The sequence below is a fragment of the Anomalospiza imberbis genome, chromosome 7 (assembly GCF_031753505.1).
Source record: "Anomalospiza imberbis isolate Cuckoo-Finch-1a 21T00152 chromosome 7, ASM3175350v1, whole genome shotgun sequence".
NCBI lineage: Eukaryota > Metazoa > Chordata > Aves > Passeriformes > Viduidae > Anomalospiza > Anomalospiza imberbis.
In genome coordinates this window covers 11,192,350-11,216,650 of record NC_089687.1, presented here as the reverse complement: position 1 = coordinate 11,216,650, position 24,301 = coordinate 11,192,350, and the positions used below count along the sequence as shown (strand labels likewise).

At 43.2% G+C, this 24,301-nt stretch overlaps 1 protein-coding gene across 10 annotated transcripts in view; it reads right to left on the bottom strand.

Moving 5' to 3' along the window:
* SEMA5B (semaphorin 5B) overlaps positions 1-24,301 on the bottom strand; it is a 280,124-nt gene that overhangs the window by 31,619 nt on the left and 224,204 nt on the right. For all 10 annotated transcript variants that reach the window (XM_068195396.1, XM_068195400.1, XM_068195401.1 and 7 more), the window contains 4 exons: positions 10,848-10,965; positions 5,164-5,345; positions 2,023-2,166; positions 403-550 (listed from right to left, as the gene is read on the bottom strand). In XM_068195396.1, the coding sequence (XP_068051497.1) occupies positions 403-550; positions 2,023-2,166; positions 5,164-5,345; positions 10,848-10,965 (592 nt within the window). The remainder of the gene's footprint in view (positions 1-402; positions 551-2,022; positions 2,167-5,163; positions 5,346-10,847; positions 10,966-24,301) is intronic.

Genomic DNA, 24,301 nt, shown 5'->3' with positions numbered 1-24,301 from the left:
CAGGAATGGGAAAGTAAAGAGACCAAAAGGGGTGTTGGACCTGTTGTTTGCTCAAGTGTGACAGTGTAACTCATTTTTGATGTGTGTGTGGCCTCCATGACTCAACAGGATCATCCTTGGGAGTGGGACAGAAGAAAAGAACATGTCTAGAACTTTCAGGTAAAGGACTTGATATCAGCCTACAAGAGGCCAAAGGAAGAACTCTGTACACCAGTCTGTCCCTAAATCTGCCACCCCTCTGTTTCCAAGGACATTTCAGCATCCTCTGCAGCAAAAACTGAGGACAGCATTTTCTTCTTGCTTGAGAAATAAAACCACAATGGAGAGAGAAGCTAAATACCCCATTCCTTGATGCTACTGTCAATAGGTGCCCCTCATGCAATGTCAGTAAATAATACATACCACAGCACAGCCTGGACACGTGTTTCCATTTTCACAGGACCTCTGCCTTGAATGAATCCCTCCACCACAATTCACGCTACATTTGTTCCAAGGTCCCCATGAAGACCAAAAAATTGGTAATGGACATGGACTGTTCTCATTACAGAATCTGAAAGAAGAAAGTGCATTGCTTAAAAAACTCCATGTCAGCACATCCGAGGGATGAAACGGTGTGGGACGCAAGACTGCACACTGCATTTGGGCACAACTGATGCATGCACAGAGAGCCAGCAGAGGCTGACACAACCTCAGATTAAGCAATATTCCTGTCCATGGAGAGAAATGTAGCCTTTGTACCAAATGGGAGTGCTTAATCAGGCTGAGCTCAGTAGATGGTTGGAGTAAATGGTTGAGATCAGGTTTTCTGAAGTGCTCTGTCTCAAAACTTTTCCACAAACACTGAGTCCACAAAGGAGCTCATAAACTGAAGCCCAAGTGTCACAAAGAGAGAGTGGATAGCAAATATTTTAAAAGGGATGACTAGTGGGAGGACAACTCAACAGTGATCTGTCACTAATGGCAGGTGCTGAATACCTGACAATCTTCTTTTTACAGAATCTGGCTTTTACTGCTGCCTCAGCCCTAACAAGCTAGAGTTTGCAACTTGATCCTATATGCATCTAAAAGCAGGCCCTAAGTGAATGCTATTTCATGTTCTGTATCAAAAGTAACCGTAATTTTGTTCATCTTTTTAGTCAATATTGTTCTCAAATTTAATCATATAGAACTGCAACTGGCTCAGAGGTAGTCTTTAAACCCAAAAAGGACCATTGTGAATGGACACAAATCAAACCAAACATTATAATATCTTGAAACATGGAAGTTAAATGAATTGCACTTTTTATTCTGAGAAATGCAGAGATGTATGTCTTAGTGACCACTCAAGGGACAAGCAACAGCCTATTGCCAAGTAGTGGTGGCCTTTAATGAAATGTCAGGCCTGGGATGCCTTGAAGTATGTATTTCATGAGGGGCCAAGCTTGAAGAAGGGTTATAGTGCAGATGGCTCTGTAGGTTCAGAAAGTATTAGGTTTTTAGTAATTTTGTGTGCAATTTTCATAGTTTAGAGGGGGAAAAAAGATGTTTTTTTGATACTATATCCTGCAAAAACCCAAGCCTGAATCTGTGAGTTAAGCTGTATTTTGCCTCAAACTGCTTTTGGAGCATGAGCATAAGTAATAGAGACTTTGAAAAGGTGCAACTGGCAGTGAAAGCTGCACATACTCAGCTGCCACTCCAGGGATGGATCAGAATGGAGTAACTGTGTCCATAAACTCTACAGTGCCAACAGCAGGCACAGCTTCTCCCTTCAGGGAGGAGGTCAGCCCTCTGTGTGGGACAGGAATACTTTCAGAGGTCTGAAGGGTCCTGCCTGGGAGTGAGGGCAGCTCTGAAGTGTCTGATGTTCACAGGCTCACTGAAAGAGGGTGTCCGTGCTCATACGCAGCCGCGTCCCTCCCAGGCTCTGGGACTGCTCCCGCTCTGCGCGTTGAGCCCAATGGCCTCAATCTGCCTTCCCAGCCACCAATGCCAACACTACAGCCACAGGAATGAACACACACCATCATGGACAACCCTTACCTTTCCTCCCTGCTCTGTCCGACGCAGACCCTGCCCCCGTAGCGTGGAGCGGGATTGCTGCAGGAGCGCTGCCGGACCTGGAAGCCGATCCCACAGGAAGTGCTGCATGGGGCCCAGGAAGACCACGGTGTCCAAGCGCCATTTCTAGCAAAAAGGGTGAGACAGAACAGAGTATGGGAGAAGTGTTGAACTCGTGGAAGAATAGATTATTCATTGCAACCAGTCTTTGTATCAGGGGAATTTTTTAAAAGGGAGTTTCAAAAGTGCTTAGCAGTGGTCTAACTTTCCTCCCTTTGAAGCCTCTAAGAATTGGAAAGGAAGACAACTAAGCCAATGCTGAATGATTTTGAAAATGTCTCCTAGGATTTACTGGGCAATAGTGTGGTTAGTGTAATTTTCATTGGCTATTCCCCATCATCTTCCCCATGTATCATAATCCTACTTTTCTGACCCAATGGCTTATCCCAAAGTTGTATGTCCTGAACTCTTCTGCACAAAGAGTTCAGGTTTTGAGGATCATGAATGCCAGTTGTGCTGAAGGATGTAAAAAAACTACTCTCTGCTGCTTCAATAGGTACTGATGCTTTAAATCTTTTACAGCAACACCACTGCCAGCTCCCATGTTTTTATCACAAACCTCATAATATCTTGTGTTTTCCTAAAGCCTTCAGCATTGAATCCTATTAAGTGGAAATCTCAAATTTCATTAAAAATAACAATAATTGCTTCTAGCTTTCATGGACGTCACTGTAGTGTGACCTTAAATCTGTAGAAACCAGAGGCAATTAAGAGCTCAGAGGCAGGATCGAGTTTCATGGTTTAATGAGTGATCACATCTCTGCTGAACAGTGGTAACACAGCCTGAAGCCAGTGTGATGTAAAACCACCTAGTTCACACCTCAGCGCTGGAGACGAGAGGCTGAGCACGTGCAGGTGCCTAAATGTGTGCTTACACAGAAGCCAACATTTTCATCTTTAAAATCTTGCATCTATTAAAGCTCACCTTCCTCTGATTTGGCAGCACTGGACCTTGAAGCAGGAGAGGAGGAACCATATCTCATCCATTCTGTGCTGCAGGTTTCATTTCGTATGGAGCCAGTGGTAATGCTCTGTCTTATAAAACTGCCTAATCTTGACACTTCAGTGCCTTAAGCCAAAAGATATCTTTTCTGGGGTGTGTTTTTATATAAAGAAAAACCTTTCTAAAAAATCTAGTCAAAAAACAACTCAGGTGCTCTCTGACTCTTGAAAGCTAAGCTTGAAAACAGATGTTAATTTTCAAAGCATTTACTGAACTAATAACACTGCTGGCAAGAAATATTTTTCTGGCATAGCACCAATCAGGGCAGAGGATGAAAGTTAAAACCCACATTGCCCTTCACAGTTTTTGTACTTTTTATCAACTCTTGCCTGTTCTTGGCAGCTTTATTTCAGAACCCTGTTAGATCTTTCCCCCCTCCTCTTCTTGTTCTCTCATCCTTCTCCCTCTCTCCCTTCCCCTCTCCCACCCTAAACAAGGTCAAAGAACAAGAAATCCACTCATATAAAAATCCTACTATTCCATATTATTCTGCTATGTTTTAAACCACCTACTACCTCCCCACTCTTTAATCCAAAATAATGATTACATGTAAAATCATGAAAAAAAAATCATGAAAAAAAATCAAATGGAAGATTGCTGTTACTGCTGCAAAAAGGGCAAGAAATTTCTACTAAAGAAATCCTCAAAACCACAACAATTCTCAACATCTATTTGTGTTTCAGGATTTTTAACAGAAATAAAGACACCTTCCACTTTCAGATCTCCAGCTTTTTAATAGAACTCATCTTTAAACATCCTACGCCCTCTTTGCAGAAAGAAATCTCAATGCCATATGAAGTCAATTAAAGGAAATTTGAGGGCTGAAGCGGATGTAAGATGACCAGATGTCCCTATTTTTCAAACCATGCTGTTTTCGTATGTCTTAAGATTGAATAATCTGTTTTTCATCTCCTTCTTAGAAGCTATTCCTGCCTCTTTTGCCATCAGAGCAGTGCTGAGAAATCTATCTCACTGGCATGTTTTCCATTTGCCACTGACAGAAAAAGCCTGCCTGGGAAAGGCTTTGCTCAGCCCACAGTGGCAGTACAGGGGCAGGAATAACTGCACACCTTTTGGGCAGCACAGCCCATAACTGGAAAGAGAAATGCCAATTAAAACATGAGTATTGCTGAATTTTTGGTGCCAAGGCCAGCACTGATCTCCAGGGATGAGTCAAGAGGCAGCTGTCCTTAATGGAATGAATGTTTATGGAGAAGATAAAGTAGATAAAAACTGTAATGACCCAATATTTACCAAAATCCTGTTTCCCCCACCCTGATTAAATAGTGCTTACACTACTGCATCGTCTTCCCTTGAGTCATGACATGATGTAGTCTGAGGGTGGTGGGGTACCATGGACACAAATACCATGGCTATGTTTGGACACCCTACAGGAGGACTCTTAGCTTCCATACTGCCAAAGCTGAGCTTCAGGCTCCTGTGGGCAGGCAGTGCTTTGGCCCCAGCTGAGCTGCCTGTGTTGTGCCAGTGCTGTCCCAGCAGCCGCCTCCTGTGCCCGCTGGCTGCCAGAGGATGAGCCAGAGGATGATGAGCTGCTCTCACCTGCACAGCAGCCAGGCTGTGCTGCAGACAGGTCACAGACTCACAGAACAAGGCAAACAAGTCTTGCCTGGAGCTAGGCTCAGCCCTGTCCTTACAAGTGTTGCTCTGAAGGAGCTCTGCTTGGTTTTGGCAAAGTGGCCTTGGAACCCAAGCTCTGAAAAATTATGAGCTTACTGATTTTTTAGTCTGCTGTTCAGCTGGCTGACAACTACCTCTGCCTTACTCACCTCCTCCTGATGGGTCACGACTCACTGTACAGCTAAGGGCAACCAAGGCACAGTGTAGTGTACAGTAATTTGGGGTGCTCATCTTCCAAGAGCCTTGGCTGAGGGCCCTTCGCTCAGAGCCCTTGAGTTTCTTCATTTTACACTGACTTCAAGCTGGACCTCACACACCTCACGCTGGCTGGGATACAATGGCATGGTCACAAGGAAGGAGCTAAGCTGTGGACACACACAGTTCTTGTTCCCTTGAGAAGCACAAAGATGCTGAGGTACCTTGAACAATTTGCAACCTCAATCCTGGCCCCTTCACAGCTGCGACCTCCACAGCGAGGACGAGGGCTGTCACATGAACGTGACCTACACATACAGGAGCCTGTACTGTCCCCATCTGAATGCTCACACAGTTGCCATGGGGACCAAGGCCCCAATCTTCCATTTGTTGTCAGGTTTTTCACCTAATTTTAAGAGAAAAAAGAGGTCATTAATAGCAAGTTTATATTTCTGGAGACAGGCCCACAATAGAAATGCCAAACAAAGCTGCCGGGGAGATGAGGATGCGTCTTAGATGGGAGCTGTCTGTGCTTGCGAGCAGGATTCAAAACAGAGAGTTGTTTTCAGACAATGCCACATCAATATTTACCCTCCAAATTCCACCCTGCATACCTAACATGTACACACAGGCACTGAGCCGACCCAGCCAGCACCACACCAGCAGCAACATCCATCTGCCACACCACACATCCACCACACTCCCTGTTCCACGCTGCACAGATTCAGCCTTTCAAGCAACACCATGGCCAGTACTGACTGACCCCACTCCATCATATTCCAGCCTCTGCAGGGCTTCCTGCCAAGCATTTTCCAAGTTAGTGTTCATATAACCGTAGTGACCAGCTGAGGCTCTGGCCTCACTGAGTTTGGCCCTGCCCAAACCTGCAGTAAGAACTGTTTCCCTTTCTAAAATGATTCATAGCCTAAATGGCTGAAGAACAAAAAGTGAAGGACATGATGATGACTAGCATTAATGTTGAGGATCATATAGTCACCTAAAGAGCACAAATTCATCTCAAGACAATTTATAGACCAGACCATGCTGCTGTGTGTCCCTTTGCCCTTTGCTTCCTGCCTGCACAGGCCTGACCAGGCTTGGACTTGACAGCTTCCTGCACACTATAGTGAAGGAAAAATACAGTGGTCCTGGCAGACCAAGAACATGAGAAACAGAAGTGTTTCAGGGCTGGTGACAACCCTCCAGTACACAGGGTGTCAGAGCTTGCTCTCCTGTGCCCTGTTTTAACCAGTGCTTGTAGGGGAGCCCTAAGCCAAGGACTGGAGACCAGGTTGTTGGGGCCCTTGCCCCCAAGGCTGTCTGGAGAGGATGTGTTCTACTTGCTTCTCCTGGAATCCCTCCTGGCTTCTACTGCCTTCTTGTGCCCACTCCACCACTACTGGAAAATCCTGCAGCCTAAGACCATGTCTTGAAAGCTTCCCTGAACATCCCTGTCCTGTCCCCTCTGCTACTGACTTGAGAAACATGATGCAGAAAGGGATTGGTGCTGGCCCTGCCTGCGTACAGCTACTCCCTTGTAACAGCACAGCACCATGATGCACTTCTGCCCTGCTGGCTTCCTCCATGCTCCCCATCCCTTGCCCCATCCCAGAGCACCAGGCCTTGCGGGCAGATGGCACAGATGGTGGCTGCCTGCAAGCAGCTCATGCCTGTGGGGTGACCCATGGGGTGGTGGGGTGCTCAGCAGCTTTGGTAAAGCTGCTGGCAAAGGCAACACTGGATTTGGCCTCAGTGTTGCATGCAACAAAGGGTGAAGGAAGGAAGATACTGGGCTCCTGGCAAGCAGCCCTGGCCCCAAATCTGAGCCAGCTACCCTGACAAACCCCACAGTGCCATGCTCCACTGAGCTCTGCTGCCAGCAGGATCAGTAGTCCCCTGGGCTGCCGCAGGGGGGGAATGAGTGTCCCTGCTTTACAGACAAGTAAACTGAGGCACAGAGGGGCTGTGAGCCTGCTCAGGAGTCATGCAGGGAGCCAACCACAGCCATGGCACAAGTGCTTTCCAGCATTCATTCTCTGAAACATGCTGCTCTGTGCTCATTCTCCAGGATTGGCACTATGTCAAACACTCCAAATGTACCTCTGGTGGATTGTCATCTTCCCCTCTCACCCATCTACAGCAGCATCAAAAATATGCATCAGTGGCATGGAAGCAATTTAGATCTGATACTACAGTCCTCAGGCTGCAGCTGGGGGTTTCAGGCATCTGCTGTAAGCCTTTGTTTGCAATAGATTATCATGTAGTTGTAAAAATTTGCTCTGGGCTGAAGGTTTCAAGGCAAGATGCCCACAGAGGAGATCACTGAGCTTTGTTGTTGTTTTTGAATTTGCTGCTTTAAACATTGTTTAAAAATCATTACAGTTGTGTTTCTAGAAGTTGGAGGGGGGGAGTCAAAATACGTACTTTGAGATATTTAATACTAGATTTTTATCTCCGTTTTCCTCCTGCCTTACAAATTCATAATCCAAGTATTGGATCATTTCTATTAATTTTTGAGCCAGAAAGCCTTGCTGATTCCAGCAGGGAGTTCTGTTCAGAAATCAATGGGATGATATGGCTCGTGGCATCAATTAAAAAAAAAAAAGGTAGTAAATAATCATTGGCTCATAAATGATACTGGGAAACAACCCAAAAATTAAACAAATAAGCAACCATAACCAAAATGTTGCAATTTATAAACATGTCACACTATGAGTGTGGGAAGATTTTATACTTAAGAAATTACATATGGATTATCATTCCATCTTTAAATCCACAAAAATATCTTCAAAAGAGCAAACTTAGGAAGTGGGATAAAACCCCATATGCACTGATCTTTTTCAGGAATACCTTTACAATGCAAATCCTTTGAAGCCTACACAGTGCCCATCAGACAGAGAGGACATCTTTAAAAACACATCTGATCAAATGTCCTTCTCTCACCTGACAATATTGCCATTTCTGGAATTCTCGTCTTTTATAAACTGTCATACACACACCAAAGGCCTCATCTTTTTCTTTCTTCTTTGTAGAATCTAAAAGATCGAGTGCAGGATCTAAAAATTCAGACTAACCACTCCTAATCTCTGCTGCCAGGATATTTTCCATGTTTATTCTGACATTACAGGTAAGACTGGAAGAACTCCTTGTTCTTTCAATTCGTCTATTCTTTACCTTGGGATTCAGATATCAACTGCTTATAATTTTGCCAAGCTTTAGTTACTTAATCTGGAAGTTTCCATGTTGGCTGTTTGATGAAAGCTGTAAATTCTTGCGAAGTTTCAGTAATTTATAAAATCAAATCTAGAGGCAAAGACTGTCCATAAGTAGCAATATTTTCCTTGAAACGAACGTGTTCAGAGCAAGGAACTGAACTTTATGTCCTTGTAACACCTTTTTGCAATTCCCATGAAAAGCCATTCAAACCTGTCCAGGGTATAAAATCACTGGGACATGGGAAAAATTCCATTTTCAGAGATTCATAGATTTTAATCCCAGCACCCAAAAACTCCTCTGTGCACTGGAGATGCTTCAGTGTGGGCCAGAGCAGGATCAGCCTGGGCACTGCAGCTCTGAGCAGCTGAGTCCACATGAATTGACAGCAGGGTACAAGACCCAAAAACAGAGTGCGAAAACTGCCAGTGATAGCAAGAAAATGAGGTAGCATGGAACACATGCAGTATGACTAAGATAGGGGTTTGCTGGAAACACAAAGTGGGACTGGGATGAAAACCTGGGAGGAAGATCATTGCTGGGCTCAGGATAAGGAGGATGGTACGCTTTACTGGGAATACTCAATTCCTGACTCGCCAACAACCTTCAACAGTGACACCATGAGCTTGGCTAAGAGTTTATTAGTTAAAGCCACCACCTTTCCTGCTGGTGGCTTATGTTGGCAGCAGTAAGATATCACAAAATAGGATGCATCTGTTTTTCTAAATGCAAAGTGCACCTCACTCCCTTCTCCCAAGAAAGCAGGTACAATCCTGTATCAGGACTCCCCAGTAAAGTATGAGCACATACATGGAAGAGCAGTTTACTTTGTGGAATTTGTGTGCTACCATTTCTTAATGCTAAAATGGTTGAGATTGCAACCTCAGTAACCCTTAGGAGATTCTGGACGTTATCTAGTAATACCATACAGTAACCATTTCCCAATGTATTATGTTAACACTGCATGATTAAGCCTCTATCAAAAGTCCCTTAATATTAAAGCCTGGAGAGTGGGGATCTGTGGCACAATGTAGTGCTGTACAAAGATGTTCAGACTAGCTCTGAACAAGCCTGTTTGCACAAGAGCAGCAGTCAAGTTGTGTTAGTGTTGTGGTTGACTCACACAAATGCCTGGCCCACGTAGGATATAATTCAATAATATGCCAGTTCTGGCTTTAAAAGTTGCTGAATGCCAGTCTCTCAGCAGTGCCAGGACATCTGTTTGTGGGCTAGGCTGCAGAAGAACTCACTGACATTAGCTGGGTTAGGAAAAGTTTATTTGGGAGGGGTGCTTTTAATCTACACCATTTCACACTTGACTGTGATCTCACATACAGCTGTACCAGCACAGCTGAGCGCCTGGTGCTCAGCCCAGAAAAGGAGGGTGGGAAAAGCCAGGGCTTCTTATGAGAGTAACTCATCCAACTAAACTCACAGACAGGTCTTTTGCAGGAATGAAGTTTGGCATTGGGTCATTATATTCCCCTTCCCTTTCAGTGCTCATCTGCACATGCTGTTCTAGACCCTTGCTTCTGTTGACCATGACCTTTGTCCTGCACTGAATACAAGGAAATACTTGGATATGCTGATGCAGGTGCTTAAATAAGCTGTCCCACTCCATGTCAGTGTGAATTTGATCCAGTGAATGGCAGGGGTTAAAGAAAAAGGAAGCACTTGCATATGGATTTTAAACAGCTTGGCAGCCTGTCAGTTAAAGAGCACAAGGATGATATATGTAACAGAATAGGAGCATCTACACAGAAAATAATCTACAATGGAATGTTAAAACAAATGTACAACTAGTACCCCAAGAATAGCCAAACTCCTGAATATTCTGTGTTGGATTTTTATGACCTTGAAACAATGACTTGGAGTAGTTTGTTCCCTAGTGTGCACCACAGCAGACATGTTCAAACTAGAGGATTAACACCTCACACACCTATCAACAGACACAGGCATTAAGCAGGATGAGATAACAGCATGGGCAATCAAGAAGCACTGCATCCCAGTTCAACACAGGAGGGTAATAAACACACAAGTCTCTGAATCCAGCAGTGAAAAACTCAAGCCTGCCAAGCTGAGGATGGATTGAAGTAATGACTAATATTTCCTGGGAAAATATCTTCGGAGTAAGGAAGATAAGGGGAATAAACATCCCAGCACCTCCAGACAGAAATAGCGTACTGAAGATATAACCCTACTCTCCACTCCTCTCTCCCTATCTATTGGACTTAGCAGTATTAACATGCTAATTGACGTTAGATAATAACAATGAGCATTAATGACAATTTCTCCTTCACCCTCAATTTATTTAACATGACTGTTTTTCATTCCCAGCTATCTTGGAGGTACAGTTCAAGCAGCAGGAATTCTACTCAGCCAAACAGCTTCTGGGGATCACAGCCAGGAACTGGATATTGTCATCAGGGAAGGGTGGGTGGCTGGGAAGGCAGCTGGAGACTCAACTCAGACTGATTCAAGAAGAGACACTTCTTTTCTATATGCATCTCTTGGAGACCAGGACCAGGAAAAAAGGCCATCTCTTTGCAGTATCATGTAGATTTGGTCTCAGGTCTGCTGGAGTCAGATTAGAACAGCCAGACCTCTTCAGGCTGCCATACCCCCCCCCTTCCCTTCTCCCTTCTACACATACACACATTAGTATATATAAAATGTTTCCACTCCTTCCACTTACTGGGCACTCAGTAATGTTTTGGGTCCAGAGGCTCATGTTGGAGCTGTCCTCAATGGTGGTGCATCGCTTCTGCTTGCTATCCCAGCCACAATAAGGGTCTCTGGCTCCCAGGCATTCCCTGCATGTGCAAAGACAAAAGATTAAATAAAGTCCTTTAAAACTGTCTAGCTCTAAATACATTTATTCAAGTATAGTCCTTGTATGTGACAGCTGTCAACTGCACCGAGGCTCAGCAGAAGAAACAATTTCTTTAAGCAGAGGTTTACCTGCTTGGAAGGGGGAAAAATTGAATAGGAGGGTGATAGGACACAAAGAAAATATCACTCATAGAAGCTGTAGATTAAAAATCACTTCACTCTTCTCCAAAGCCTAGGGAAAGAAAATGACTTTACAAATTTTAGTCAAAGAACACTTGTCATTGAGATATCTTTGAGCCCCCATGTAATCACACAGCAGGCCAAATCTCATACAAAGCGACCTCTGTGACGATGTTTTCTGACACTGTGTCCATCTGAAGGGGTTAGACAAGCAGAATTAGCCAATGGACTGGTAATAAAGGCTTTCTATTAGTCTTGGTCTTTGCTGGAACAATGGTTTCATTTATAATCCCAGCATCAAGATGTCAGTTTGGAAAAGTCACAGCAGAACATTATTTCTAAGCTTTTGGCTGCTTTGAACACTGCCGTATTCATTTTCCTCCTGAATCCATATTTACAGGCTAAGTGTGTGTTCCCAACATGTGAGCTGCTAAACAAAAATATCCAGGGCTATTACTGCCACTAAACAGTGAAGATCAGTCACAGAAGTAGTCTGTACCAATAAAATTCAGCTGTATCGGTCGTTCCCATGAGTTGCTTTCAAATTGTTAATTTTCATTAAGAAAATATAAAGGTACAAGCCACATCATGCATGTATTAGTGAAAGACAAATAAAAGACTAAACCTAAAACTATTCACAACTCTATTTTTAATCCCTATGATCCATTCTCTTCTATCACACAAAAGGCTGATAAGATCTTTCAAAAAATCCCAAATGACTTGAAAACTGCCAATTAGACAGCAGCAAGGGACTGAAGGGAAAGATTCGGTTTGAGAAGCTAAGCATGAGAGTAATAAAATGTATTCTAAGGCAAAGTATCAGTATGATTAACAAAACATCAAACCCCCCCACCCCCAAATGCAATGAGATGTGAACTGTTTCCTCCCAGAAATCTTTGAAATCCTATTAGCCTGTAATCAGCTGCAAATGAAAAAGCAAGTCCCTCACACACAGCTGAGAACACTCTATTAGTCTGTACTGACTCCACAGTGATTTGTCCCAAAGCAAACCCCAGATTGTTTTGATGTCTGGTACCCATTGCTTTATACATGTCTTACACAGACACATTTATATTTTAATTACGAGTTTCCAGTTTGCTCCGCTCCTACATTTCCTCTGCTAAAGATTTCACATGCAGAGTTGTAAGGAACACAGCTTCTTTTTCATGCTTTAGGAAGGTGGTCACAATGACCGTCTCTACCGTATTTTTCCTTCAGTTGCTTCAGCATACCCAAGGAAAAGGCAAAGATGATTTTACCCCAGCCTCAGCCAACAGAACATCAAATATTTACCTAGAAAATGACTTGGGATCCTCAGTCCAAGGACACAGAAGGGACACGTGCTGCTTTGCTCATTACTTTGGCTAAAGACCCCTGTCCTGCTGTTTTGGCAACCTGCACCAGCCTCACCCACGAAGTGTGGCCGCTGCCACATCCAGAGCTGCCTTTGCTGTGCAGCTGCCCCTCAGCAAGGGCAGCGCCCGGTTCAGTACAGAGCCGACCCTGGGGCATCTGCCCACACTGGTGACAACTGGGTACCTCAGGAGGAGACTGGGCAGTTTCTAAAAGGTAGAAAAAGAGAAGCAGTGGAGAGGCAGGTGGCGGGGGAGGGAAGGCACTGCTTTTCTTCAGAGAGCCTTTTGGTCAGGCTTTCAGACCCTGACACCACATACACTATTGTTTCCAATTGCATGAAGCCATTTCACTGGGCACCCAGCGAGTTGAGAGAGGTCATTGTAATTCATAACGGGGAACGCTGTTGCGAGCATCACCCTATTATGATACACATTTTCTCTGAATTTAATTTATAGGAAAACATGTGCTGCATAAATTCAGGAAATAATCTCCATATGTTCTGTGCAGCAGCCCTCAGCCACTCTGCAGGCTGCAGCACAGCCCAGTCAGGCACTGACCACTCCCCGCTGGCACTGCCACAGTGTATGTCACGGAGCAAATGGGCTGCTCTTGGCCGGGAGTGGCCAGCTCTGGATCCCTCACAGAGCACTCACTGAATCAGAGCCTGCGCTCCCCTGCCACTGCCATGACCTCCAGCGGATGGGCCATCAGCAACCCAGCTACACGGCTGCCAGGGGCCCTGCGGATGGGCACTGGGAAATGCTGGCACGGCAGGGCCTGGTGATGGGCTCTGGGAAATGCTGGAATGGCAGGGCCTGATGATGGGCACTGGGAAATGCTGGCACGGCAGGGCCTGGTGATGGGCACTGGGAAATGCTGGCACGGCAGGGCCTGGTGATGGGCTCTGGGAAAGGCTGGCATGGCAGGGCCTGGTGATGGGCACTGGGAAATGCTGGCACGGCAGGGCCTGGTGATGGGCTCTGGGAAAGGCTGGCACAGCAGGGCCTGGTGATGGGCACTGGGAAATGCTGGCACGGCAGGGCCTGGTGATGGGCTCTGGGAAAGGCTGGCATGGCACCTGTTGGCCGGGAGCTGCAGCCAGCTCCGTGCTCTCCATCTGGGGTATAATGAGTTCCTATACCCAGCCTGGGCTTGCTGGGCTGTCAAAACACACACTCTGTAATTTAGCAACCATCACAGCCCAGGACTTCTCCTCATCTCGTGGCAGGCCCTCAAAACCATTTGAAATCTAAAAACAAAATAGCCATGCTGTCTGCCTCTCTTCAGGACTCGGCACACTCATCTGCCTCAGCTCTGGTGAGAAACCTGTTTTATCAGGTAACAGGGATACACTCAGGGGTGAGGAGAAATGTATTTACCTACACAAAATTTAGCCCATTTTTTCCCTTTTTTAAGCAGGAAAAGCATTACAATGTACATAATGCAAGAAAATGACATTTCTGACAAATACTTCTAGTGAACATTTCAAAAGCCATCCTAATTTATATCCTTACAGTATCTTTAGAATATATATATATATATATATATATATATATATCCCTGTTTATGTCATTAAAAGATAAAACCACATCAGCAAACACATATCAAAAGACAAATATATGCAAGCACACATGCATACCCAAATCAAAATGTTTCAGAAGTACACTGTCATTCTAAGTAGATCAGGCACCATCGTGTGGAAAATGCAAAGATATCACAGCCTTTGCCTGTGCTCATAACACAAAATAAATTGAAATGTTTACATGTAAATACCATTTTGTATTGTGATAGTGCTGAAAAATCTCACAGAGGCCACAGGGCCTGCAGTCTTGCAGGGCAGTATGTAAATACTGTGAAATAAGATACAAAGGAGTTTACATACAACAATGAAATTCTGATGTTTCAAAGGCAATGGGACTTCTGCCACTGGCTCAGTTGCCCGGGTTTTATATTGTACATAAAGGGAACATTTCACTTAAGTCTCCTCAGTAGCAGGCTGGGAATGCCTCAAGGAACTAATGAGACACTATTCTGTTGTCTCACACCACAATTCCCAGGGGTAGAGGGAAAGCATTATCCCAGAAGACTACCTGAGCATAGCAGGTTAACACTGACTCTCTTACTGCTAATGACTTAATGAAATTAAGTTAATGAAATCCTGCGAAGTGGGATGCTTGTGAAAGTAATGATGATGATGATGATGATGACACCACATGGCCCATGTCCTGTTTCCCTCTGGCTATCTAGTAACCTCACATTCAGAGAGGACTTGGAACCTCCTGACAGATATCTAAGAGGTTGGATTTATTTTGATAGGGCATTACTATCAATAGTGATTCATTTTAATTCATTACCTCACAATAAATGCCTTGTGTGAGGAATAAAGGCATACACTGAAAAGTTCAATTGAAAAACAATTCCATTCATGTCTCCTATTCAAGGTGTTTTTTTTCTCCAGTTCCTCATTCTCACTTACTAAGGTCATTTGCATGAAAATAAGATCTTGCTCATAAGAGCTCACCTGCTGCATGCTGTTTGGGAGCTGTAAGCCTCCCTGTTGTTGGCTGTTGCAATCGTTCTACAGCAGTGATCTGGGATTACAAAAAGGATTAAGACACTGCAAGAGAGACACTATCCACAGCCCACTAAAGTCAATGGAAACTCTTACCTATGACTAAAAAGAGTTTTTGTATGGTCTTTGACACCCGGTGTGCTGAGCCTTCATTAATGGTATGTGCTGTAAAAAGGCTTCTGCTTCCAGTATGCTGATGCTGCCCAAGATCGGGTTTTTTTTTTTTGGTAATGTCCTGAATGACATCTTCTTTCAGAATCTTCATTAAAGCTTAACCATCTGTATTTAAAAAGTTTTTAATTCCTACTTTAATGGGGAAATTTGCTGTGGGTCTAGATAACCTCATCTTTTGGTCATTTTTTCCCTGAAAGTTAAAACTTTAGACTGAAAATGAATCATCAAATCAATGGAACCAGACCCAAAAGGTAAGGCTTTGACAGACCAAAGGAAAGAAAGAATTACTGTAGCCTCTTCCCATTCTTACTACCAGACAGAAGACACATAAAAATGCCATTTTGTACCAAGAGCCACAAAACTAATTCAAAATATTTACTATGAAGAACTCTGCTCCTTTCATCTGCCAGGTTGTGCTTACTCTCCCTGTTTTCATTTCCTCTCTTTCATTGAACTTTTTATCACTCCTTTTTTATGACTCATAGCAAATAAGAATGGAATGGAAGGACATGATGATGTGCAGAGGCAGGGCTCTAGACCCAAAGGCTGAGAAGTTCCTTCCCAAACTGCGTTTGCTCACAAAACCTCACTGCACCAGGAGACAGTTCTGCGTTTTCGCTCATGAGCTTGGAACCTGCACTGAAAGTCCCGTTTGTCAGGGAGACACAAGAACTGTCTCTGTACCTGGTTCTTGAGACCCCACGGACATCACCAATCAGTCCATCAGAGGCACATCCACTGGTGCAGTGCAAACATTTATAACTCTGATCCAGCAAGGCACTGCGCAAGCTTCATCCATGCTCAGCATCTCAGGAGCATGGGCAGCACAGGAGTGCCCCTTGCTCTTTTGGGGAATAAGATCTCAGAATTCCAATTCCACACTGGTTTTTTTGCACTCTTAGAATGGTTACCTGTGAGGGAACAGCCCTTTGCAAGCAATAAAGTGTTTTAGCTGAGTTAGTTGTAAGAATGAGGCTGTGTTTGGCAGACAGGCATTTCCTGACAAGGTTAGCTTGCTGTCCCATTGCTAGCAACCTGCAGAGGGGATGAACTAAACAAATAACCATATTAGCTTCCAGCCAACTGAATCATAATTACTGACAAATTCAATAGCCCATGCAAGGAAGAGTGGACCTCTGTCTTCCCTAAAGCCCGATGGCATGAAACGAGAAGAACAAGAATCAAAAGGATGATTGTGGTTTAAGAAAATAAGATTATAAAGGGAAAAAAAGCACCAGACATTCTAACAATCCCTCTAATTTTGATACCTTTACAAATTCAAACTGCAGAAATGAGTTAGTGATCTGTACAAATTCATTATCTTTCCCCATGAGAAGAGAAGCCAAGTGGAACTGAGCTGCTTTAGTCAGATGCTAGTCAAGTAGCTGCTTCATTTCTCAGTTGGTGAATATAACATATTCCATGCCAGATGTTACTGCCCTTTCCTCAAGACCAGTAGCCACATACTACATATGGAATTCACAGGGCTATTTGTGGAGCGGGGCCCTGCTTGGGAAGAGCATATTGCAGCTCATAGGTACCACCACTGTGAGGGGTGCAGTTGATGTTAATCTGGACAGACAAGGTTTGGTATTTTGGCATGTGATATTGGATGCAGAGGCAGAGAAGCTGAAATGTGTATGTGTCATTTATCACCCACACATGCTTAGCATCAGTGATTGCTGCTCTGCACATGATTTGTTTTGAATGCATAAATTAAAACCATGGTGTTAGGCAACCTTCAAAACTGAAGTCCATTTATGAGTCAAACACATTACTTATTAAAAAAAGCAGTGCACAGACAGGATTTTCAGGCAGTTTTATCTCATTTTCTTTTCCACATCAGGGAAACTCTTGCTAGAGTTCACCTTCTGGCCTACCATTTTCAATATCACTTTAATCGATTGAGGTTTATAGATTATGGCCTTGCACAGGCTGCACAACTATTCAATTTCTTACTTTCTGACATCCCATTCCATCATCTTCTAGCAACAGTGACTTCTTTATTGGATAGGAATTTATTTTTATTTTCAAAGCTGTGAAATACAGCAACATTCCATTTATCCAAACATGAAGATTAATGCCATCTCTGATTAAATCTGGATTTATGTTTACATTAGTAAAACAGATTAGTAAAAAAAAAAAGGAGTGTTCCTTCACGAACACTTTTAGAAACTCTTGTCACTGTGCCAAACAAAACTGACCTTTAATAAAAACAAAAGTACAGAGGGTCTCTGACTACCAGTGACAGGATCATTCATCCACAAGAAAACTCAGATACTATTGAAGTCCTAATGAAAGGAATAGCCAGAAGGAATTCCTGAATGCAGGGCATGTTTGTCTGGGTTGCAAAGCACCACCGTTTCCAAGCCTCGGCAGGCTTTTGAGCCTTAAGAAAACATGCTCCCCAGGGCTGCCATATGGGAAGAGGCAGAGGGGACCAGGCATCCTTTTGGAAAGGCAGCTTGGGCAAATCAGTGCACTCAAGTGTTACTCCCTGTCTCTGCCCTGTGTCAGTCACTGTCTGGAGGCAGCTGTCACATTAAGACGTGCTCTGCTCCTGTGCTCCTGCTCTGTGGCTGCAGATCTGAGACCTCTGTGTGCAAATTGCAGTAGTTTGGTGGTGTGGGTGGAGACAGGCAAAGGGTGGCTTAGGCAAGAGCAAATCCACTACATGAGATGCAGACAGGTGCTTTATGTAGCCTCTGCAAGATGCTGATTTAAGAACACAAGTTACACTGAAATGGGAACTTAGGATGGGAAAGAAAATTGGAAAGGCAGAAAACTTAGAAAGCAGTGTGATAAAGAAACCTGAAAATAGCCTACAGTTGTCACCTAGGCTGCACAAAGTAATCCATATTCAAGCAGCTCCTTTGTAAAAGTTGGATTTTGTTAAGATCTGGGTAATTATTTTCTGTTCAACAAGATGCAGATTAGACTGGATAGAGCCTTTGTAGATTAATGTATCTTGGATAAGTCAAATAAATATTAGATCATCCATTACAGCCTGAGGATCAAACACATCTGCCTTCTAATGCAGAGATATTTTAACACTGTATAAGGGGCAAAATGGTCCTGCTACATATTCTCCAGTGCTTCTTCCCATGTAATTATAATAACACCATCAAACAATGTTCATTCCTCTTAACAAGAGAACATCACTTAAGAAAATGGATATTCTTGAAATCCAGCTTTAACTCTTGCAGACTGGAGTGTTCCAGTAGTTCTACAATACTTGGTATTTTGATAGAAGATACCAGACTGTACAGTATTACATTTTTCTATAACCCATACATATTTTATGTATTTATATGTACTTCAAATTAAAACTAGAACCAGCAAAACCAAATTTGCTCTGACTCCAGATACTTCCTCTTCCCCAAACAGGTAAAACAGCACATCTCCTGATAAAAAGTTAATGATGCATCTGTAGCAATACATTAATTCAGTATTAACATTGGACACATTCGTGTTTTACCCTGCAAATTCTGCCTGAAGCTTGAGACAAGAAGAAAACCAGCCACAGCAGCAGTAAGAATGCAGACCCTTTCATCAGGAGCCACATTACTGAATGTGACCATTGCCTAGAATACAAATCTTATGACATAATAGTAGCAAATGGCAAGAATTGACAGATGCAATGGATATCTGCCCTGGGGCTTGCTGGTAGCTTTAGTTATTAATCTTGTTTGTATAACAATAGCATTGATGTCATCCTAACATAACATATTCCAAGAAAACAACATGCTTTCCTGTCAGTTGCCACTGTGTTGAAAGTAATTTCACACAGCCCACCTAGCAGGCATCAGATTGGTAATGACTTTTAGACAGCATTGATCTGAGCTGGCCTACAGCCAACCTCCTAGAGGTAAAAGGATCCATACACTAAACTGTTCCTAAGTCCTGTTGGTAGGATGCTTTAAAAATAGGGAGCAAACAAAAGCCTCGGCATATTCAACCTGCATCCTCCCTCCTGGCAAATCCAAAACGAATTGGCAACCTAGTCATGATAGGAAGAAGACAAAAAGAAGTGAGTTCTGAAATCAGCTGATTTTGTTTGGCTTCTTCTGAAGTGACCTTTGTCTGTTTCAGCAATTGTATTACTCTGGACTCCAGCTACAGCTAAATTCACCTTCTGTTCACTCAGGGTCATTTACAGACTTCAGAACTAAAAGTGGGAGCCTAAAAGTGTACAGGCTGCTTAAAATTAATATAATACATGTCATTGGTTTGAGCATTTAGTAGAAATGAGAAAAACTGTAATAATTCCTCTGGTTGGGAGCAGAGCCCCTTCCTATTTTGTATCCTCTCTCTTTTTCAGCAACACATGCACCAGAAATCTCAGCACAGGCTTATTCCTCAAACTCAGCCTCTTGCTGCTTTCCCTGCTGGCCCTGCACTGCGTTTCTCTCCTCACTGTTATTTGTGATTCCTTCATATTCAAATGCCATCTACAAAGTATGCTATTTTCTTTCTTCCATGTCATTAAAGATAATGTCAAATAAGATGAAACTGAAAACTAATCTCTCTGGCATCTTACAGGAAATATGTCCCAGCTTAGCCTTATCTGCTTTTTATTTCCAATTTCAGACATGTCCCTTTCCCAGACCATTCAAGTGAAGCTCTTTGACTGCTGTTCTGAAAGCCACGTTCCTTAGACCTTACCATCCCTTCAAACCTTAGAGGTCCATATCCTGCAAATAGTATGGATGCACTTAACTTTACATATATAAACAGCTACATTAAAGAAAATGGGAGTAATTGCCTGCTACAGCAGATGCAAATGTGTTGTCAGGATAGAGAAAATGGTATAATTTTGTACTTCTATTTAAAGAACACAGATCCATTTCATCTACAAACTTCATTTTTTCCAAGAGCTTTAGTGATCATGGTTCTGTTTGATGTCTTCATTCTCTGTCAGTGGGAGTCTTGCTATTTTCTTAAATGCAACCAGAATGTCAAACCAGATGTGTAGTGATTTATTCTGATGTATTATTGGACACTGTGGATGACAAAACATTGGGCTGAGCACTCTCCTTTCTGCCTATGAAGTCTTCCAAAGCTTTTCAGCATTATTGGTGATACAATAATTAGCTAATTCCCTTAATTGTGGAGGGGCCATATCAGCCAGAACAGATGGAAATTAATGATTAAGCTTTATCACATTTTTGTAGTCTGTTACCTTTCTTTTTGCCTCTATTTTTAAACGGATATTCAATGTGCTGAATATTTTTTTAAATTCTCAGGCAGAAGATCTTCAAAACAAAATCTGGGCCAGCTTTTCAACAGCCTCAGCTAAGAAAAAGGTGTTGGATTTTCAAGATCTTTGATGAACAACCTGGCCATCAGTGTTGCCTCAGCAATCTGCTAAATGCTGGGCTCCACTGAGCAAGTGTCTCTGTTGTTCCCTCCCCTACCTTTTAAAGCATTTTTCTTTTTACCCAACAATAGTTCCTTGTTTGTCCTTCAAGGAACTATCATCATTCTGATGAAGAAGTCAGAGGATTTCCAGCCTGTATTCAATTAAATCCTTCCCCCAAACTGGAAAATTCTTATACCTCTTTCCAGACTATGTTATTTCTCCAAATAAATTCCCCAATAGCTTTAGTCCTGAAATATGGTAATCCTGTAATTCAGGTTTTAGAATCCTACATTCAAGTGCTTCACTCCTTTGTTACAGAGGATTTGGCATCATATAAGGCTTAAAAAAAAAAGAACATAACATTAAACTTCAAAGCAATCCTCCATGTGATATCTCAAACCCCTCATAGGTGGATGTGGTACACTGATCGTGCTTGGAGCTACAGTTCCACTTTGGAGAGAGACAAAGAGGGCAGAAAACTCTGCTTCTTTACAGTAGCTGCTGACCCTTTTCTTCCAAAAACTCCCTGGAGCCATTTCAGGAGTTACTCACCTATATGCACTTAGTTTGTCTGATCACTGGCCCAGAGCTATTTAGAGGTGAGCTGTGCTTCTCTCACAGATATCAAGTCAGCAAATAAGAGTCCTTGTCAGCTGAGTCATTTCTGCCAGCATTGCATTAAGTACCATGGCTGGAGGGGATGTGCGGAAGAATTTAGGCCAAGCAAAAGGGCAAAACCTCACCATGACTCAAGAGCAAATTCCAGCAATCGGGTCAAAAAGCAGGCAAGGGTTCAGGTAAGAGCATGTCATAGCTGCGTGCAAGAGGACCTGGCTCTGGCAGCAGGAGGATCCACACTGGCATGAAGGTAACCTGAGGTGGCACTGACACAACCTGGGAGATGCCCACAGCACAGCAGGGACAGCACAGGCAAGCCAAACTATCCCCAGAACCATGCTGTACATCCAAAACTGCAACATGTATCATGTTAACTGCAAGTTTTATGCAGAAAAAATTAGGGAAGGAGAAAGAGGAAGGAATGAATATAAAAATTAAGTGCATTAAAATATATTGCTCGGAACAGGGAGAGGAGAAGGGGTGGGTATTCAAGAGACTGTCTGGTCTTATTTCCAGACATTTTCTTTTCCTCATTTAAATGTGCAATCAAAATCCTTGGCCCAACTCAGGGTTTCCGTGTGCTCAGAAGCCCATGGTTCTGATGCTGCAAAGAAGATGCCTCAACAGGAAGAGATCATAAACTATTCCTTGTTACAACCAGCTTCATTTTCCTATCTGTCTGATTGCAATTCTAAAAATTAATAACTGCACCCCAGCCTTTGAAAAAATTACTAAATTATGCCTTGAAAATAATGCTGCAGATCTGAGGTCATCAGCTCTCTGAAATTCAGATTTGGGATTTTGTTCAGGCACATTCTAAAGATACAGTGGTGTCAGTGATAAGGCTGCAGTACTGGTTCTTCAAATATTCCTCACCAAAGCTTGGGGGCAACTTGAAGTAAAAAAATTGAAGCTCATTTGAAAATTGCAGGGAAGTTACAAAGATTTCAAAGCCATGCAAAATTCAGCAGTAAGCACAGCCACCCAGCACCTACCACCCATCAAATCAACCTTCAAAACATTCTGCATATTCACAGGGCTTGTGGGTTTTGCTTGTTGGCATCTTTCTAAGAGTCTCCAGTGAGTGGGGAATGGCAGCACTCAACAGAGCAGGAAAGACAAACACCAGGAACACACACGCACAAGGGAAGGTCCCTGCAGCCAAGTCCAGCCTGTAAATTCAGGCAGCTGACATTACAGATGTCTTCCCGTTGCCCTGTTGCTAAGAGTGGCTGTTCTGAAAAGACTGACTGAGACAGGTCAGTGGGCACACACAAAACATTGCTCAGAGACCCAGTACATCAAGACATGGGGTTGAGTTACCGGTCACCATTTAAGAGATTAAATTGGTGCCGTGTCAATAAACAAACAGTAAAGGAGATGGCAGAAGTCCTTATCCCTTTCTTTCTCTTCCCTTTGCTGCTGGTTTTCCCTCTGCCCCAATTCTGAGCCTTGGTGGCAAGCCCCGGGGTTTTAAAGCAGCAGAGCAGCAAGGATTGCTGGTCAGGATCAATGCTAGGGTCAATTTTCTCTCAATATGATTGCCTGTTCCAGGGAGGAGGAAGGCAGGTTGAAGGCAACAGCTCTGTATCGGTAATCATAAACCCGCATCAGCCCCCAGGGTCTAAAAGGCTGAAAAGTGTCCTGATAACAGAAGGCAGAGCCTACAACAATGTGGTATTCCTGCCTGGGAGGCACAAATTCTCTCTATCACCTCCAAGCTTCCCTAGCCGCCCCACCAAAACAATTACATTATAAAAGCCGATGAAACCAGAGCTTTTCAAGGAGGCCAGTCACGAAGTCACAGCACAACAAAAAAGTAAGCAGGGAGTGTTGTAGGGGCGGGAGCCCTTCTTCCTATAGTGGCTGAATATTGGCGTGTATTAAATATAGACACAACAATAAGCAATAAATCACAGCCCAGGAGAAGTGCCAGGTGGAATGCACTGGAGGAAATTAAAATATCCTTCTTGATACTGTTCAGGATTGAAAGAAATACAAAGGAGGTCAAATTGACTTATCACCTACATAGCCACGATGCTAAGGGGAGGAAGGGTTCCAACACTTGCAGCTGAAAAAATTGCAGTTGAAAATTTCCTAGACAAAAAAACCCCAAAAAAACCAAAAAAAAAAACCCCACCCCAAACCCCAATAACAACAACAAAAAAAAAACCCAAAACCAAACAAAAAAGTAAACTCTTAGCCGAAAATGCAATAATATCATAAACATTCCCTCAAACAAATAAATTATGGAAATTCTTAGCTTTCTGACATTTTCTTATTTTTTCCTTCCTTTTTCCAAATGCACAATCCTTCCACAAGACTCACCGACAGGGCAAAGGATGGTTCACAATGTTCACAAGAACACTAGATGGTCAGCACCTCAATGCAGCAAATTCTGGCCTCCCACATCACATCCCACCATGCCATCAGGAGACCCTATCTCATGTACCTTGCTATTGCCCAGTGGCTGGGTTTTGCTGATTTCTATCATGAAAGTAGTCAATGGAGGCAAAATTTGAATCTCCCAACCCTGGAGAACTGAGCTGTTTTCTTGTTTCACTCAAAATTGCCTCCAGGAAGTTTGTTTTACCAAAAAAACCCAGCGCTGGTACACAAACTTTGCAGTAATTTCAGCCAGGACTCAGTGCCTTATAGTGCATAAAACTGAGGCTGCATTTGGTCACAAGCAGGCAAGGGAACCTCTGTGAAGACTGGTTTTTGTTTTGCTGGGATAAACTTATATACGGCTGCTCTGCAGCCTCCAGGACCTATATATGGTGGTCCTGTGAGATAATCCACCTGTCTGCTCTCCAGTCACTTCTTTTTTCTTGCTTGCCCCATTTTAAGGCAATTCAGCAAACCTCCAACATTTCAATTTTAATGTAAGTGTCATACAAAGTACTTGGGCAGGCTGAAAATAGGACAGCATCTATAAATTACTGGAAAGCTGAGCTCAAGATTAGGAAAGGAAAGGAAGAACTCATTTCTCTTGAAACTGGATCATATATGTATACACACATAAATATTCTCAGACTGAGACTACAGGACAGCC